Source organism: Pteropus alecto, unplaced genomic scaffold, assembly GCF_000325575.1.
Source record: "Pteropus alecto unplaced genomic scaffold, ASM32557v1 scaffold111, whole genome shotgun sequence".
Lineage (NCBI taxonomy): Eukaryota > Metazoa > Chordata > Mammalia > Chiroptera > Pteropodidae > Pteropus > Pteropus alecto.
In genome coordinates, this window is record NW_006431915.1 from 6647061 (window position 1) to 6667192 (window position 20132).

The 20132-nt window shown below is 41.6% G+C and overlaps 1 protein-coding gene across 1 annotated transcript in view; it reads left to right on the forward strand.

The window, feature by feature from the left end:
- SNX30 (sorting nexin family member 30) overlaps positions 1–20132 on the forward strand; it is a gene marked incomplete at its 5' end in the record, with an annotated part of 96638 nt that overhangs the window by 24526 nt on the left and 51980 nt on the right. The window contains one exon of the mRNA XM_006906114.3: positions 19087–19278. Coding sequence (XP_006906176.1) covers positions 19087–19278 — 192 coding nt within the window. The remainder of the gene's footprint in view (positions 1–19086; positions 19279–20132) is intronic.

The window sequence follows — 20132 nt, forward strand, 5'->3', positions numbered from 1 at the left end:
TGTGGGGGGGGGGGGGGGGGGGGGGATGTGTGAGAACAAATGGCACTTTGGGGGAATTGCTGAAAAACAGGATTGGCAGGTGATTAGGTGCTGCTGGGATGGGAAGGTGAAACTATAGCAAAGATATGTTCTACCTTTGGATTCTGTGAATCTTTGGCTTGATGTATGCGGGTCCTCGGTTGCCTACCGAGTATGTTAGTGGGGAGCTCAAGTATCTTCTTAGGGGTGATGAATGGGCGGCTTTAGGGGGATGGTGGAAGAGCAAGCCTCATCAGCTCCATTTTGGGGATCCTTTCCTGGATCCTGTCCATTCTTCATCATTCATTTCCCCTTCTGTTACTTATTCTATTCTTTGTTTCTCAATCTGTAGCTCAAGTGAGCACATAGAAAGGGATTATGTTCAGTGTTGAAGAATAAGGGCAGACAAGGGAAGAGAGGGATGGGGGCAAAAGTTGGAGAACTTACTCATAGCGAGGTGCTTGGCTGCACGTTTCAGAGATTTGCTCTCATTTGATACTTTCCAAGGTACCCAGAAGATAAAATATTATCCACGTTTTACAGATGAGGAAATGGAAGCTCTGAAAGGGAGCCTGGACTCTCTCAGCTGGTTAGGAGCAGACATGGAGCGGGGTTATCCGTCACTGCCCTCCACCTCCACCCCCATGCCTTCAGATACACACTTTTATCTCCAGGATATATGTCCAAGGTGATGATCTTGTCTTAGGGCAGGAGCTGACCATCTTTAGACTAAAGATGGTCATCTTTAGAATGATTTAGTGTCTAAATCATTCTAGAGCCCTGAAAAAACTCGGTGTGTGGGTTTGCTGATGGCAGCTGGAAGGAGATCTCTAAGCCTTTTACTTGTACTTTTGGCAGCTGTTGTCTTTGTAACGAAACCCAAGAAGAATGGGTTTCCTGCCTTTTCTGTGTGGACTCCTCCCTTGGTAACACCATTGTGCATAGACTTTAAAATGTTTCTTACACTGAGTTTCAGCACAGCGTTTTGCTGACTGCCGTTTGTGTCCTATGCTTCCTTGGTTGATTTTGAGGACTGCCTGCTTTCCTGGGGCTTGAATTTTCATAGTAAAATGAAATTCACTGGGTATAAATATTACCATCTGCTTGTTAGTCACAACTGACAGAGGAAAAACCCTGGGGTCATCGAAGACAAATGGAGGCGGGTAATGTCTCCTGCATTTTTGTCCTTGGCATAGGCATTGATGACACTTAGGTGTGGCTGAAGATTGAAGAAGGGACGCAAATTCTATCAGCACTTATTTCTTTAGCTAGAGATAGTTCAACCAGTCATAGAGTCCCCTCACCACACTATTGTCACCCAGCCCATAGTCTCTCTTCTTGTTTATAAAATTCTTCCATGCTCTTTTGGCTCTGTACTCTGAGCTTTGAAAAAAGCCATTTTATTTTCTTGTTTTCCTAAATATTTTTTTAGAGTGTTATAGTAGAAACAGTGTGGCTTTAGAATTAGAAATAATCTTTTTAATCTTTGCCAATTTGATGGGAGACGTTTCATTTTTATTTTGTTTTCTACTATCGATGTTGAACAATTATTGTTTAATGGCCACATTTATATCATTTGTCTATTTTTGTATCAGGCTCTTTTTTTAAATGTTGATTTCCAGACCCTTAATATATTAAAGCAAACAACCTATAGTCATATACGTTCAAACCCTTTCCCCAGGTTGCTGTTATCTTTTCATTTTTACTAATCGTGTTTTTTTTTGACAGAGAAAAAAAAAATGTTAAATCTGTTGTTATTTTCCTTTATGGATTCTGCTTTTGGTTTTGGGTTTCGAAAGCCCCTCCTAAGCACAGGATTTTATACACTGTTCACATAAATCAGGAATTATCAAGCAAAGGCCAAGAGGTCAAAGCTGGGCAGCCACCTGTCTTGACTAGCCCATGAGTTAATAATAATAAAAAATGTATTTCAAAGTAATTATAGATTCACAGAAGTTACCAAAAACGTGTAAAAAGAGGTCCCAGGTATCCTTTAGCCAGTTTCCTCCAGTGATAATATCTTGTATAACAATACCAGGAAATTGACATTGGTGTCCCCCACAGGACTCATTCAGATTTCGCTGGTTTTACATGAACGTGTTTACGTGTAGGCCATGTGTGCATTTAGTTCCGTGCAGTTCTGTCACATGTGTCGGTTTCCGTAACCAGCACCGCCACAATCAAGATACAGATTGTTCCATCACTACAAGGCTCCCTTCCTGCTACCCTTTTGTAGCCACACTCACCTCATCCCTAAGCCCTGACACTAGCAGTCTTCAGAGTAGATTTTCCATTTTTAAATGGCTGAAAAAAGATTTATCTTTCGTGATATGTGAAAATTGGTGTAATTCAAATTTTGGTGTTCATAAGTAAAATTTTATTGGAACAGAGCCACACTCCTTTGGTTGCCTACTGCCTATGGCTGCTTTTGACCACAACAGCCTTTGACTTGGGATATTGCAATAGAGATTGTAGGGACTGCAAAGCTGAAAATATTTACTGTCTGGTCCTTTACAAAAAAAGTTTGCCAACCCCTGATATAAATCATCACCTAATCTTTTTTTTTTTTTAATCTTGCGTTTAATTCTTTACATGACCTGATATTTATTTTTGCATTTGGCGGTAGAGAAGAATATGACTTAATTGTTTTCTAGATGGTTAACCAAATTCTTCATCAATATTTATTGAATAATCTATTCTTTCCTCCCTATATGAAGTTTCACTGTTATATATTACAATTTTGGATCTGATCCATTAATTGAGGAATGATGGTGAATCATCAAGCTGTTTGGGCAGGATATATGTGACTATGGGTTCTCCGGGGATGAGAAGCCTTTACCCGCTGCATTAACACGGAACGTTCAATAAAGATGTGCCTGTGCACAATGAGATCTGACCACTCAGACTCTATGGCGGGGCGTTGTTTAATTTTCCAGAGCTCATAGAAGATTGCTGATGGCCAAATGGAGCTGTTTGCTAATGGTTTCTGGTCTTTTATGTTGGATCTTCCCTGGAGCTGGCTGGCTCTTAAAATCTCGTGACAGGAGAAGTGGCTTGATTTATTTCTCTGACGTTGGTGCATCGGGAACTGTTGTAAGAAACATGAATGATTGCTCACAACCAGGTGCTGGCTCAGATGCAAAGGTGAATGTGGTGGTGGCAGTGGGAGTGGGAGGGGTGTCCTCTCTGGTAGGTGGCTATGTAATGAAATCTCCTGGGATAAGGGGGCAGGTAGTAGACCACTAGCATCTGCTCTGGACTCTTGGAGTGTGCCTCTGCTTGTTGCTGGCTGAGTGAGCTTGGGCCCATCCTTTGATCTCTTTGGGCCATTTCTCTTGTAGAAAAACAGATAATAAAGGTCACCTCCCTCTCCCTCCCAGGACCTTGAATCATTTTAAGGGTTAAATGACAAAATGTATAAAGCTTGCATAGTGCCGGGCAGAGAGCGTGAGCTTAAGATATTTAATTTCTTTATCTTCTCTTCTCTTGACTTTGATGAGTATGTGTAGATCGCTGTGAAAAGTATGGATTTTGTCTCCAAGTTCTGTAATATTTCTTAGCCCCAAGAGTTTGCTTTCTATTTTGGGGTTTTGCTTTGTTTTTGAGGCAGCTCCCAGGCTTTCAGGGTGCTCAGCTGGCCATCTTTTGCTCTCTGCTCTTTGGGTCATTTGTTCAGATGACCAAAGGAGAATCCTAAGAAGAACCCTCCGACCAGGTGTCAGAGCCAGGCCATGTTGACAGCCCGTGGGCGGTTTGCACGTCTGGCTTTCTTACGGACTACGGTGCGAAATCCTCCATGTGAGCTCCCCGGCTGAGGGTTGCTGGCTTGTGACAGTGGAAACATGACTTGAATCAGGTATCACTGAAGCAGATGACTGAGGGCGAGCAGGCGGAATATGCTGTGGGAGGCAGCTCCCACCTGGTAAGAACGTCAGGTACGCGGTGACCTTGGTTTAAGCCTCGGCTGAACAGTCATTTTGACAGCCCTCCCTCTTGTCCTAAGGATGGGCTCTGTGGATTTAAGGACAAGCACACTGGGTGGTTGAACTTAGGTTTGCTAGATGTTGTTAGAACTACAGTTCTTATCCTCTAATTTACCTGTGTTTGAAACATGATCCCCCCCTGGTGTGGTCAGACTCGGTCAGACTCGTTTTTTTTTTTTCCACCTAGGATACATTCCTCAGAGTATCCCAGCCCATTTGACCTTAGTGTTGACAATGCGTCTCATGTGTCCTTTCCTCTTTGTGGCATTTCCCGCGTAGTTCAGGTCCCGTTGGGGCAGGGTTGTGGGGGGAGGGTGTGCCCAGACCATGACAGGGGATCCCTAAGTGATCCCTTTCTTATCTCTTATTTCTTCCCCTTTTTATTTGTTCTGTATGTTTTTTTTTCTAAAGCCTTTTTAAAAATCAAACTGAATGTATGATCGCTACTTTCTTCTTTAAAAGCTCAGCCGTTGCCTGTGGGGGTGCACCTCAAATTCTTAGGGTCCCTCCGAATCTGAAGCGAATCGCCTCATTTCCTGCCGCTTCCCCTGGGCAGCTCATGTTCTGTCCATGATGACATTCTCCTGCCATGCCTGCCGCACTTCACCTGTGACGATTTTGCTGGCGTAGAGTCCATGCCAGGATCTCCTTTTTCTTCCACGGATTGGCTCTTCACTGTATAGTGGGCTTTCACAGACATTCTCCATGATCTCCGTACACAGCCTAGCCCCCGGCACAGGGCGCCCTTGCCATTTTTCGGTGAATGCTGGAGAGTTTAGGTGGTTTTCTTGTGGCCGTACAGCTAGTAGGAGAGCTAGAATTTAAACCCAGGCCTTCCGCCAGCCTATGAAACCACCAGACTGCCCTCTCTAAGCCTTCCTCCGGAGGCAGAGTTACTCTCACTTTTTCTAGACTCTAGCTCAGCAGGTTTCTACTTATTCACGTGTTAATCACTTTATATCTTGTTGCTGTTTGTCCTGGGTCTGTGCCACACCCTGTCCTCCACCCTAATACTTGATTCCTCAAGCAAATCCCTTATCAGCTTGTTTTCCTCTGCATCTAGAATAGTACCTGGCACTCAGTGAGAACCCAATAAGTGTTTGTTTGGATTAATGTGTGAATGAATAGATTTTTCTTCCCATATCCTCTAATTTGTGGTTTGGGGGAGTATAGCACTCTGGTAATTAGGCTGCTTAAATCTCCCATGTGTTGGAAAACATCTCTTTCGGTCTATAGAATAAATAGAAAGTGATAATTATTTTGTCCCATTCCGTCTGCCATGTTAGAGACATAATCAAGTTTTTCATTACTTGAAGAAAAGTGCTTAATACATATTTAATTTTATGTATATTATAGGAATATATATATAGCAGTATAGGAAATATAGGAATATATCTGTAATTCCTATAGTCTTATAGTGGTCCCCAACCTTTTTGGCACCAGGGACCTATGAGAATCTAATGCCTGATCTGAGGTGGAGCTGAGGCGGTGATGCTAGCGCTGGGGAGCGGCTGCAAATACAGATGAAGCTTTACTTGCTCGCCTGCTGCTTACCTCCGGCTGTGTGGCCCGGTTCCTAATAGGCCGTGGACCAGTACTGGTCTGCGGCCTGGGAATTGGGGACCCCTGCTCTAGAGTACTCTCACATTCAATGATTTGTGACACATATAACCTACCTTTGGGGGTGCGAGTGTCCTTAAACCCTCAACCCAAACCTAAAACTAACCTGAGATGAGAATTTGTTAAATTAGAAAGAAATATGTGACTATATTCAAATAGGTCACACGTGTTTGAAAAAATTTTTACTTCGTTTTTTTCTCCTAAAGGATACATAGAATTCTTCCAATACTGGTTTGTTGTATTGATTCAGAAATCTGCACCTTACCACAAAGATGTTTTTCTGTGGAACTTCTCAAAGCCTGAGACACAATCTCCTCCACAGCATCCAGTTTTTAGAAGCCTGAAGTATGCCCAACTCCTACCCCCAAATACAAATGCTTTCTAAGCTCTCGATCCTCTGGCTACCTCTCTGTTTGCTCCAGATCCACATTCCTACTGGCACGACTCAGACTGGATGTGGGAGATTCCTTTTTATTTCCATGGTTAATTGATTCATTAGAAAAGGAAAAGGCACTCAAAAACCAAGAGTCAGATCATAGTCTAAAGAGTAAAAGAAGAAGCAGGAATAGGACATTCTAGAACCAAACTGCTCAAAAGAGTTTCACATCTAAGTAACCAGACAAGAAAAGTAGAAAAAAAGCAGGAAAAAAGGACATGAAAGACAAAGGCCTTAAACTTAATACCGGTTGGTCCAGCTGTCTCACATGAGCTCAGAGGCAGAATCAAACCCTGTGAATAAGAGCAAGTGGAAGGATTTCAGATCAGGACAGATGACAGGGGCAGAGACAGGTGAAGGAAGGAAGTCAAGGCGTGAATGAGGGAAAAAGACTTACAACCTTATTTGTCTGTAAACTCTGAGGTATAAAACAAAGTTGGAAACAAGGCAACTTCCACATGTTGGCGTAGCAGCGGCTGTGGGTACCCATTCACATGGATTGGGGGGCTTGTTTTGAAGCCAATTTGCAAGAGCTCAAGTAAACAAGGATTTCTCAAAATGCTTTTGTTAACATTTCACATATGACAGAAAAATGTCAACTGTCCAAAGAGAAAAATATTACTTTTAGTTAAGGTTGTTTTGGGGAGAGGGGTACTGACAGATTGAGAGCTAACTTTCTCCAGAGGCAATCTTAGATATAGATCTCACACACACACACACACACACACACACCCCACACACACACCCACACACAACAGGAATCTATATAGGAAAATGGAAATATATTATTGCAGGGGTCCCCAACCCCCACACGGTGGTCCGGTACTGGTCTGTGGCCTGTTTGAAATCAGACCGCACAGCAAGAGGTGAGCGGCAGGCAAGTGAGCAAAGCTTCATCTGTATTTGCAGCTGCTCCCCAGCGCTAGCTTCACTGCTTCAGCTCCACCTCAGATCATCGGGCATTAGATTCTCACAGGAGCACCTGTCCCTGGTGCCAAAAATGTTGGGGACTGCTGCTCTAGAGGGCAATTTGATTTTGGATAGCTTGTGAAAGTTGAAATGTACTTCTGCTTTCTCTTTTTAGAGAGACAGTTTAGAATCTGCAGTGTCTAACTTTTTTCTCCCATGGGTATTTTTAGGACTCTAAATACGATAGGTTCTCTCTGTAGGATGATTCAAAATCACACTTGCAAAATTCTGTATGTAATTTTCGTGTGAGGTGCCTATGGATTCCCGGGGAAGAGTCCTTGTCGTAGAGGAATGGTAAGCTTTAGGCAATTTTTGAGGCAAGGACACTTTGAGTCTTGCTGAATGTGCAAGGCTTTTTTGAAGCACAGCTGAGTGGTGTGGGCCGTAAGCGTGGAATTAACAGTAACCACTTGGCACCTGCTGTTGGTCATTGAGTCTTGCCCTGTTCTGTTTCTCACTTGAGTGGTTCTTGTTTTTGAAAAGGTTTGGTCTGGGGTGATGATTCATCCACAAGTATTTGATCACCTAGTGCATATTCAGCTCTGTAGAGTATATTGCTTTGCCTAGGTCTTTGTTCTGAACACCAAAAATGCCTTCTCCTTTAACCTTCAGTAGATGTCTGACTTGTTTTATCAAATGCCAAGAATGTTATATATATTTAAGACCGTGTCAAATGGTGGCACAAAAACATGTAAACAGATTTTGTAAGATGAACCAATGCCAGTTAAGAGGTACTGGGCGGTGGGTGGGAAAGAACTGCATTTATTAAGGAATTATATTAGACACATTGTATTTCTTGAATCCCTGTACCCACCATGTCATAGATGGAGAAACTGGAGCTCAGAGAGAATGAGTACCTTACCCCAGGACCGGCGAGGAGCAAAGCCAGTATTCAAGGCCCATCATTTAGATTCTAAGCCTAGACAGTTCTTCCTTGCCTCTTTTGTTAAAGATTAGAGTAGATGGAATGGGATAGGCTATCGAAACGAGAATGTTACACTGAGTCTCCACAGTAGATTAATTTCATAGTGTTTATGAAACATCATTTACCCTCCATTGATTACCACTCACAGTGTTTCTCAGTTGGCCTTTTAGAGATCTTTACCTGCTTGTCTATATCACTCATCTTCTTCTTCTTTAACCCATTTCCTGTTTGCCCAGAGAATACTCACTGGCAGCTTGTGGCTACAGCGTTTACCCCAGGATAACTCGCGGATTACAGTCCTCACTTTACCTCCAAACTTTTCCATGAAATATCTCACTTTTATTATTATTTTCAAATCACTCTAGTATATTGATTGGAGGTTCTAGCAGGGGAGCGTAGCTACTCGTATACCCTTGACCAAAGAACGGTTCTCTCCTCTATTGGGGAAGGTCATCCTATCCTGTTCGACCGAGCATCAGCTTCAGAAGGGACTCACATGGAGCAGTGAGGGAGGACGAGGACACCTGCCTAGCCAGCCAGATCAGCCGAATCAACCCTGGGGATCAATGGGGTGATGGATGTCGCAGCCAGATCACCCTCACATCCTCGATAGTCTTTGGAAACAAATAACATCATTCTATTTATAGCATTCTGTTTTTAGTAGTGTTATTTCTATTTACCAAATATAGTAATTCTCGATTGCTGAAAATGTCAGATCCTAGAAAACGTAGCATTTCTATGCCTGATGTTAAATTAATGCTGGCCGCGAGCTGCATTTTTTTTTTTTTTCTTGACGGGAAATGGTTTAAGATACAAGATGGAGTGTCTGGGTTTTGGTGTAGTACAGCAGTGAGAGACCGGACCTGGGTTCCTCACATACCACTCGAGTGACCTCATGCATCTTATATATGTAACACAACCTCTTATTATATATAACACAACAATTTGGGTGATCTCTGAGGGGTGCTGTGCCTCAAACTCTTATATGATTTGGTGCAGAAATGTCAGTGGAGCAATGCCTTAGTTTTATGGGTTTTCAGTTGCAGCATCCTGACCGACAACACATTAAGGTGGGCAGAAAAGAGCAGTTTTTAGGAAGAGTCACGTTCTCTTTGGCTATGTGCTTTTAGAGGAGGTTTAATGCATCTTTTTAGAAAGCTGTCTGCATGGGCTTTTTTTTTTTAGGTCCTTCAGATGGCATGCATATACTTGACCAGCCATAGAGGCAGAATCCTTTGTGTTGTGGGTCTTAGTTATCGTTCAGTTAAGGACAGTCTTTTGGGAATCTCTCCTTCACTGGCGGTGATTTCCCAGCCTGGAATGTCCACACCATACTCCCCTTGAGCTTTGTTTTCCCATGGGGCAAATTTATTTACTCCATCTCAAGTTGCCCCAACATCCTTTGCTTGCCTCCTGCATTTTGCATGGAGCTCTATTACAACCTGTATTGTGTTGCATCATAGTTAGAGGTTTTCCTATCCATACGCCCAGCTAGACTGAGTTATTTAAACACAGGTGTCATATCCTGTTTTGTTTGGTAGCCCTGCATTGGCACTTTGGCTGTTCAATATGTGTTTGAAATAGTGGATCCTCCTCAGAAAGACTAGAAAGGGATCATGTTTAAATTCAGCTGAGAGTGGGGGAAGACCTTTGCTCCCAGGAATCACGAGAATGTCTGGAGAAATGATTGTTAGTCTGGAGATTCTTAGAAAAAGCTAGGAACAGACGTTGGACACTTAGCCAAGGAATGGGGGTTCGCACTCTTGGATTTTACTTCATTTGTGATTTTGTTGGATGGATTATTTTTACATGAGGCCGATGGTTGGGTTTTACATGAATGACGGGTTTACTAATAGAAAAACTAGGGAAACATTCCAGTTCTAAATGACTTAATTGACCTACTCGTAAAGCTTTGAAACAATGGTCTCTTAACCCATCTCTAAAAGAGAGTCTTTACTTCATAAGAAATGGTCCAGAATCCAAAGTTGGAAAATTTGACTCTTCAGGGGACATGCTAGAAACCACAGACTGATGAGTGTTGGGAACTTGGAGATGCTTGTACAAGAATCCTCAGAGGTTTGGGAGAATATCTGAGATAGGGACTCCAGGGTGGGGATGATGGAGGGGAAGGAGGACTGAACTTCCTACTAATAGGCAGGTAGGGTCCCAGAACTTAGGGCATGTGGTTCAGATGTTTTTGAATCATGCTGCAGAAAACAAACAAACAAAAGATAAATCCCTGCATCTTAAAATTCCATGCTGTTTATATCAAGTATTTCCTATTTAGATTTGAAAAAATGTATAGATATTTTACTAATTATACATATTAGTCTTACTGTGGTAATAACTCCAAAAATTCAAGAGTTTGCAGCAATTAATAATTTCTAAGTCATACTATGTGTCGGTGGCTGTGAGTCAGTTGTGGTGGTTCCTTTCCGTAAGTCTTCCATTTTGCAGGAGCAGCCCCATCTGGGACATGCTAGTTTTGGGGCAGAGGAGAGAGAACAAGAGAGCTGGGGGAAACATAGACTGGCTCCCATAGTGTCTGCTCCCATTTGTTGTATGTCACATTCGCTCGTGTGCCGTTGGCCACAGCAAGTGACGTAGCCAAGCCGAATGTCAGCAGGGTGGAGATGTGTCCTCCTGTGGGCAGTCACTTGTCAATAGTAAGAACGTATAAACCTCTTAAAGGAAAGGAGTTAATCATCGTAAACAATGGTATCATCTACCATGTCATTCGTGTCCTCTCCTTTTGTCACTGACCACTAGTTAGTAAATACATCTGTCCAGATTTGTCGTTTTGAAATATTTTAAATACATTTTCTCCCTATCACGTGTATTACAATTTTAGATTAATTTGGAGGAATTAATTTTAGCTTTATTTGTAGGTTAATAAAGTCATTTAGACCTCTTGTCAGGGAGTGACGTGGTGGGTCACTGCATGTTTTCAAGTGTCCTTCAGTCCTTCAGTGCGTGGAGCTCTGTTGTGCACCGTTACATTAGCTGGAGTCTCCAGAACAATTTGAAGAACGGGGTCATAGCAGGTATCAGAGTCTTGCTTTGAATTTAGTAGACATGCCTCCGATGTTTCACATTGTTTGCCACTTTAAAAAATTAGTATTGAGGTCTTCCATACCCTAAAACTCCCCATTTTAAAGTATACATTGAGTGGTTTTGGGTATAGTCACAGCATTGTGCAACCATCATTACTACCTAATTTCAGAATATTTTTGTTACCCCCCAAAGAAACTCTGTACTTAGTAAGCACTCACTCCCGTTCCCCCTTCCCTCCAGCCTCTGGCAAACAAAAACGTGTTTTCTGTCTCTGGATTTGCCTGTTCAGAACAGTTCATGTCAGTGGAATCATACGTGTGGCTTTTCATGTCTGGCTTCTTTCACCTTAGAGTAATGTTTTCAAGGTTCCTGGATGTTTTCCGATATATGCTCTAACATATTTAGTAACTTTCCTTTTATTCCTTATTTTTACTTAGAGATTTTAATGGAATGGCTCACGTTCTCTAATGAATGATACCAATAAACATTTTGGTAGTTGTGGACATGATTGTATTCAACGGTGATTATATGATTAATTAAGGTAATACATTGCGTTAATAAATGTCCTAATGTTAAATCATTCTGGATTTTTTGGAATACGTTTGACTCAGTCCTGGTCTCTGGATATATATTTAAAAATCATTTTAATATATCATTTGCCATTACTTTATTGATGATGTTCACACTTTATCTAAATTCCTTTTTTTGTCCTAATATTTTGATATCAGATATAGAGAACCCTCATACAACTATTGAAAGGGTTTTTCTATTTTTTAAAAATATACGTCTTAGAGTGTTTGAATAAGACAGGACTTGCTCCTTGAGGTTCATTAGAATTCAGCTGTAAAACCGTTGGGGTTTAGCTTACTTATTAGTAAAAGTCCTCTGATAACAGTTCTGTGGTTATTTATTTGTTTAGGTTTTCTATCTCAACTTAATTTCACTTTGGCCATATATTTTCCTACCAAGCCGTCTACTCATATAGACTTGCAAGTTTATTGGTATGGTTATTCATGGCCCATTTTTATAACCACACATAGAGATAAGATTTAAATAGTTATTGCCTGCTCTCCCTCACCCCTTTTAATAATGTTTATCAGGCTTCCTGGTTATTAGTTTCTCTAATTCATCTGTTGGAAGAATAAAATTTCATTTATAGCTCTTACTCTTTCTTCCGTTTTCAGTTTCTGCTTTAAATTTTTATTCTCTCCCTTTTAATTTTATCTCTCTTTCACCTTTTTTCTTTTAAGTGGAGGCACAAATTGGATGTAGGCTAAAATGTTCTGTTTCATGGGATAAATCTTTTTCAAGTGTATATATCTGCTCTTGAGAACTGCTTCTTTCTTCATATTTAGGTCTTCTTGAGTTTGAACGATGAGTTAATATAGGCTGGATATATTTTTTGGTTTTCTTGCATCTGAATGATGAGATAATGCAGGCTTAATATGTTTTTCTGTCTACTTGTGTCTGATAAGGTAATGTAGGCCTGCTATTTTTGCCTCCCATCGGAACCAGCGAATGATTGGATCCCCTGTGTTTCTACTTGATGTTAGAATTGTCTTCTTGGGTCTTAGGTTGAGGTGAGTAGTCAGTTCACAGATCAGTTAAGGGATCTGTCAGTGGGGAAAGGAGACAGAAGAAAGCAAGTCAGGGTCCTGGACAGTCAGTCAGGGACACTTGGCCTGGTTCCTGTCTGTGTCAGGATCCAGCGTAGCCTGGCTTCCTTCTCGTTTTAGGTGCTCTTCCCATCTCGGTAGAGCTCACCCCTTCAGAATTTGCAGTCTTGCCTGCTTTGCGCTTGGTGGAGTGGTCCAGGGCAGCTGACCCAGTTGCCTTCCTATTTCTCTTAACTTTGCCTTGCATCTCTACCCGGCATGGGCTGATGAAGCCATGTGTGCAGGCTGCCCCCTGCTGGTGGCCCTCACACAGCGTACCCTCCAGACACTGGTGGTCTTCCTTTGTCCCATTCTTGGCCCTTCCACTCCCGCGTACCCCCCTGGGCAATTGCACTTTCAAATTAGAGTGTATGTGAGGAGTTCAGGACATTTTCTACTTCTTAGGTAATAACTTTGATAACCTGAAGTAACCTCAGCAACATGGGTTAAAGGTACAGTGGTTCTTTGCTCAGTTGTGCCCTGATTAAATCCAGTAGAAAATCTTTGAAAGTTTTACATTTGGATGGTACTCTTTCCTAGTTTCCAGTCTGATATGATTCCAGTCACTGGTCATCTCCCGGCCCCCCACCCCCATCCCCAACACTTCCTCTCCCATTCTCCAGATTGTTAAGGATAGAAAGAGGGAGAAAGCAAAAGCTTGTGCTCAGTTCACGATCTTTCCTGAGTATTGAGCCTTTGGGATTTTTCTAGGGTTCATTGTGTTCTTTGCCTTGTTACGAACATCTTTGAACACAACATTTTGGGGATTTTCCCTTTGAATTTATTCTCCAAAGTGGGCTTAAATTTAACTTCATGACTAAGTCAACAATCAAGAGTGTTCTGTTGAACAGTTTGGACACATTCCTTCTTCAAGCATCTCCTGTGCGCTGGCAGGAGGGAAGGAAATTAAGACAAGTCAGGTGCGGTCTATGAACTCGGAGGGCCCTCACTTTCCCCTGAACTCTAAGGATGCCTTAGGAGGCTTTGTCAAGCTCTACTGAAACTTCATCACCATGTTGTTCGCATTCCTCTAATAGTATGAAAAAGAGAAATTAGAGCAATTAAGCATGACTTGTTTTTATTAAATTCATACTGACTCCTAACGTGTACCACTTTCCTATATGTTTAACGTAACGTTGAATTTCGCTGGTGATTTATGTTATTTTACTAATCTCTCTTGTGGCTGGCTGACCACAGTGTTGGGTCTTCTAACTGAAATTCTTTGAACCAGAGGGGTTTCTGAATCAGCTTAGGTATATATTTCTCTTCCTAGGTAAAAAGGGGTAGAGGGGAGAGGAAATTCTCTTATAACTGACACCTACACGATGAGAACTGATATTTTAGAGCACTGAGGAATGTTCATTTGTGTCAACTGTGTAGTTGTAACTTTCGCAAAGGCTCCTGTAGATATCTATTGCTACAGTAAAATCATCAAAGAAAGTGTATCTGAGGCACCAACTATGACTCTCGCTCCATCCGGTTTTTATTTTCAGTAGCATTTGGTAAGTGTCTCCTGTGAACCCAGCCCCATAATCTATAAGGGGATGCAAGAATACTTGCAGACAAGTCAACTTCATATTTTTTTCAGCGTGTTTATAGTGATGTAGCACCCACCATGTTCCAGGCACTATTCCAATCGCTTTCATATACTAACTCCATCCCATTACACCATTTTCTCAACAAGGGAACTGTGGCATAGTGAGATTAAGAAACTTGCTAGTAAATAGTAGAACTGAGGTTTAAAACTTGGCAGTCTGGTTTAGGTTAGTCTCAGTTTCACTGTCATTCAAAAGACATTTGCTGAGTACATTTTATTGGCAAGGGATTGAGTTCGGTCATTTCAAAGACTCATTCATTCATCAAATAATTTTTCAATACCTACTGTGTGCCAGAGGATAGAGGGGTGAATAAGACAAAGTCTCTGTTTTTGTCGAATCTATTGACTAGTGGGAGAGTCAGATGATCAATAATAAATTTTCAGAGAGTGATAAGTCCTGTGACTAAAGTAAAGCCAGGGAAGGGCCTGGGAAGTGATGGAGGATACAGGGATATGTTTAGATTTTGTGGGCTGAGGTTTCTATGAGTAGGTGTCATGTGAACAGAAACCTGTTTGAACAGAGGAGCCAGCCACATGGGAATCTGAGGGAAGAGGAGCGTTCCAGGTAGAGTGAACCGCAAGTACAAAGGCGCTGAAGTCAAAATGAGCCAAGCCCACTGTCTAGAGCAGGATGAGCTAGGGAGAGAATGTCTGCGATGAGGTCAGGGAGAGTGATAAGGTCATGTCGGCCTTTGCAGGTTATGGGAGGGAATTTGGAGAGTTGTGAGCAGGAGAGTAATATGCTTTGCTTAACATTTTTTTTCTTTTTTAAAAACTTAATTATTTTTAATAAGGTATAATTGACATACCACATTATATTAATTTCGGGTGTGCAACATAATGATAGGCTATTTGTGTGTTTTGCGAAACGACTACCACAAGTCTAGTTAACATCTGTCACCATACATACAGAATTTTTTTTTCTTGTGATGAGAACTTCTAAGATCTACTCTCTTAGCAACCTTCAAATATGCAATGCAGTATTATTAACTTTAGTTAATAATTGACATTTTTTCAGATAGCACTCTGGCTGCAGTGTGGAGGACTGATTACAAGGAAGCAAAAATAAAACAAAGCTTTTGGTGTCGAGCCAAGGGACTCTCTCACTTCTTGAATTCTGTACTTCATGTCGGTCGTAGAGGTGCTGCTATCCCACAATGGCTGCTCTAGACTTGGGTCTCTCAGCCTAGCAAACCCACTGTTGGAGGACTCGGGGGCGGGGAGCCTGGGTCATTCCGTGCACCTAACCCCCTGCCCTTTTCTCCTAAGATTTTCATATTTTGTCTCCACATTTGTTCTTATGAGCACCATATCTTGAGGTGAGTCATTTGGGAAATAACTCGTATTAAGACCCTAAGGAAAATGTGAGCTTTCCTTGACTGGCTTTAAAACCAGAAGCTTCATTCTAGGTGGAGAGCCAGGGGAGGGAAAGGGCAATTGGGGGATCGTTTTGTAAACTATGTCTAACCAATGCGTTGTATACTTGAAACTAATAATAATAATTAAAACACCCTAGAAAATAAAAAACAGAAGCTTTATGTTTACCCAAAAGGATTTATGGCTAGAGAGTGGAGATGAAGGACTGTCATGGGTTGGAAAAAGCCACACAAAGGGGATTCAGCTTGATAAGAACCTTGAAGGAGGAACCAGAAACCTGGGTCAACTTCTTTGCATAGCGACGTCTAGTGTCAATACCTTTGAACATGTTACTTAACCTTTTTGGCTTGGCTTCCTCTTTGGTAGAGACGGTATCTGTCCTGCTGACCTCATGAGGCCGACATGGGGTACAATGAAATAAGAATGTGGAAGCACCGTGTCCAGAGGCGCCATAGAAATCTGAGCTGGTAGCATCCCTTTTTAGAAAGTTACAGATATTTGTAGCTTGCCGGCTATTCGTATATGCTCAAATAGTTTTCCATGAAACACCCGTAGTAAGAGTGTGAGTGTTTTCCCTGGCCACCTAGTCCTAGGAGGAAAGAATGTGCAGTGTGCGACAAGATCCGGTTGACTGACTCTTCCCTTCCCCCACCCCGACTCACGGATTTGAAAAATAGCTAACTTCCCACTGTCTGGCCAGGACATTTCAGATCTTTCTGTGGGCTGTTCCTGGAAGGTTATTGGCTGAGGTCCCCAGAGCAAAGGTTAGGGGACTTGGCTTGGAGTCACTGGGAGACCTGCAGACATAATTAATTACACGTATGCCACACACACACACACACACACACACACACACACACACACAGAGTAGAACAAAGCACAGTTATAGTTATTTGGGACTCAGTGTTTGTGGATGTTATATAAGTAAATCAGTGATTAAAACTGTGAAAATTGCTTCAGTGGAAATATTTTCAAACTATTGAGAAGGGAGTGACTAATTCTGCCAGAGAGTGGAACAAAGAAGGCTACCAGGAGGAAGGGGCATTTGAGCAGCTTCCTGTGAGATACTTGGAGACCTCTGCATAATAGAGAGGAGAGGCCTTGGCAAGAAAAGGTTAGGGGTACGAAACAGCATGGTGGGTTTCGGGAGCTAACGCCGTGAGAAATGAGGCTGCTAGGACCAGTCCAGGCCAGGTTGTGGGAAATTGCTGTGTGAGCTGCTGTTGGCTTATCTGACTAAAGATTTTGAATTCTTTCTTTCTTTTGTGCAATGTTTAGCCATTGATAGAGCCATTGTGGGGCCCAGTGTGCTAGTGTTGAAAAAATGGCCCCTGTAATGCCAAGCATGGTGCCTTACCCAAGGTCATTGTTTACATATGTACTGAAATGATGAAGACACGACGGTTATCTCAGAGCTACAGAGAAGACGTCTTAGATCCCTGGACACTAGGAATGGACGCTGCATGCTCTGTGGGGTCAGTATGTCAGTATGCTGAGAAGGCAATTAGATCAGCCAGTTGCCACTGCAGCTGGGTTCTGCAGCCACATCCACACCAAGAACAGCTCCTGAGGGGTTTGCCTTCCCAGCTGACAAGCCCTTGGGCCAAGGAGAAATGAGGGTGGGCTCTGTTCCCATGAGTGCATTCCGTGAAAATGATACCCTTTTAGTAATTACAAAAATATTTTTCATACCGTGTAATTAAGCATGGGTTTAAACTATCTGTGTTCAGTAGAGATGGGTGACAAAGGAAGGTGCCTTTTCTGTTTATTTTCCATTTCCCATTGAGTTGGGTGACATTGTCCTTGACTCCAGGCCATGATTCCCTCTGTCTGTTCCCATCCCTCTTCACAGATGTCTCACAATCAGCTGGAGCTCATGGATATGACTACTCGGTTGACCTCTCATTTCCTGTGTGTTCTCTAAGCTGGGGGCTCAGTCATATTCAGTCTACATACAAGAACAGAGAATTCAGGGGAAAGCACCTCCCATCCCCATCCTGGGATCTGATGACCCACAAGTCAGGAATATTTTCTACCTTCCCGACCAAGATCCTTTTCATGGAGTCGTGTCACTTTCTTGCCGTATTCCTTAGTGTTTGCCTCCTAATGATTCCAAGGTGACATTCAGAGGCTTTCGCATCTACTGCTAGACGGACCTTTATTCTGTTATCAAACCTTGAAACCACAAAAGGTTAACTGTAAGCTTGCATCTTTTTTTTTTTTTTTGATATAGTAGGGACATATCAAAAAAAAGTGGCTTCCTACTAAAGCCTATAAAAAAAGATCCATAATTTAAAAAATCTTTCCTCTCCTTTTTTCCCTGACATTTGTCCCTCCCCACTTAAAACTCTTTTACTGTGGAAAAAAATTTAAAATATACAAAAGAAGAGAGAATTGTACAAGAACCTGAAAATACCAACTTTGACAATTACCACCTTCGGGGCATCTTGTATCATCTTTATCCCCACCGACCCATCCTTAATTATCTTGAAGAGAACACCAGACATCCTGTCATTTTATCCATGAATATTTTAGTATATAGTTCTAAAAAGGGAAGACTTTGTAAAATCCCAATACTTCTATGATCACACCTAATAATTCTTTAATATCATTAAATAACGGGTCAATATTCCAATATCTCTACCTCAGACTCTTTTGCCATTTTGTTTTAATCATGTTCCACTGCAGTTGTTTATAGACCTCTTAAGTTTCTTTACATCTCTAGGTGCTGCTTCTCTCTCTCTCTCTTTCTTTTATTTTTATTTTTTGCAATTTATTTATTGAAGAAACTGGATCTTTAGTTCTGTTTAGTTTCATATAGTGTGGATTTCGCTGGTTGCATCCTTATAGTATTATTTAACATCTTCCTCATTCCTCTATATTTCCTATAAATTGGTGTGTCTAGAGATTTGTTCAGGATTCAGATACAATTTTTTTGGCAAACATACTTTATAGGTGGTGGTGGTGGTTACTTCTTTCAGGAGGCATATAATGTTGAGCTGTCTCTTTGTATTGGTTGATTGTGTTTTTAAATGCATTAAGTATTTTAGAGGGTTCAGGTCCCTTAATGTTTAGCTGGACCCAGGTGGTAGCCTTCAGAAAGCGGTAAAACGAGAGTACGTGGTGTGCTCACTGAGTTCTCTGTTGTGGTCTGATGATGGTGGGGGCTGTTATGTTCTCTGTCCCTAAACTCTGCTTCTGTTGGTTCCTCTAGTGCTTGCTGGAAGATGAATCAGCATGAATTTGGTGTAGCGCTCTGCCATGGTTTGTTTCTCTTGGTCATGAAAGACCTGTTCACTTAAGAAACATTAAGTAAAGAGAGGCTCAGATTCTTTAAAAGTTATTATTTTATTTAGAGGTGTTTCTTGGCTTGTCTAAACCAGCCTCTTTTGCTAATACCTCCAGGTGTGTGTTTTCATTTAATCTGAAAGGCGATTCTCTTCCTATTTCAGGATCTCATTTTGCCCAACGGTGGTACTCCAGCAGGCACTTCAAGCCCAGCTTCTTCATCTTCCCTTCTCAACAGACTTCAACTTGATGATGACATTGATGGTGAGACCAGAGATCTCTTTGTCACGGTTGACGATCCCAAGAAACATGTCTGTACAATGGAGACCTACATCACATATAGGATCACTACCAAAGTAGGTCCCTTTATTATCCTCTGCCCTTGTTGAGTGGTCTTGGAGAACTGGCGTCTTACCTCCGTGATTTCTGCCTTTTTTTCTCCTTTTTTACAACTCTATTCCCCTTTATTTACAATTGTGGATGTGGCTTTCTGCGAGAGCAGATGTATTCAGATTAAAAGGATTATATGCTTTTTAAAAAATCTTAAAATGAAGGGGGAATTGAGACTACAGTCTTTCAAAGATAACATTTAATCCTCATACAATTGACTCTTGAACAACATGGCATTGAACTGTATGCGACCGCTGATACTTAGATTTTGTTCAGTAAAGATTGTATATGTATTTTCTCTTCCTTATGATTTTTGTAATAACATTTTCTTTCCTCTAGCTTACTTTATTGTAATAATACATACGGCATGCAAAATATGTGTTAATTGGCTGTCTCTGTTACTGGTAAGTTTCCGATCAACAGTAGGCTATCAGTAGTTAAGTATTTGGAGAGTCCAAAGTTATACAGGATTTTCGACTGCATAGGGCAGTCAGCACACCTAATCCCCATGATGTTCATGGGTCAACTTTACTTTCACTTCTTTTTTATCATGATTTTATCATAATATTTAACATATTATTATCTCATTACACTTGAAATTTATGAATCGGTGTATCAACCTAAATCTCTGTGATAAGACCATGATTATTGAATTAGACTGATGGTATGAGGAGAAGGTGGAAGGGAAGGAGGGAAATTACTATTTACTGACTTTTTGCTGTGTGCTACTTTGATGTTCTTGCCTTGTCCTTGCCATACCCGGTTCACATTTGAAAATTGGTCTTCGTATGTGGACATACGCACATGCGCTCACACAGTC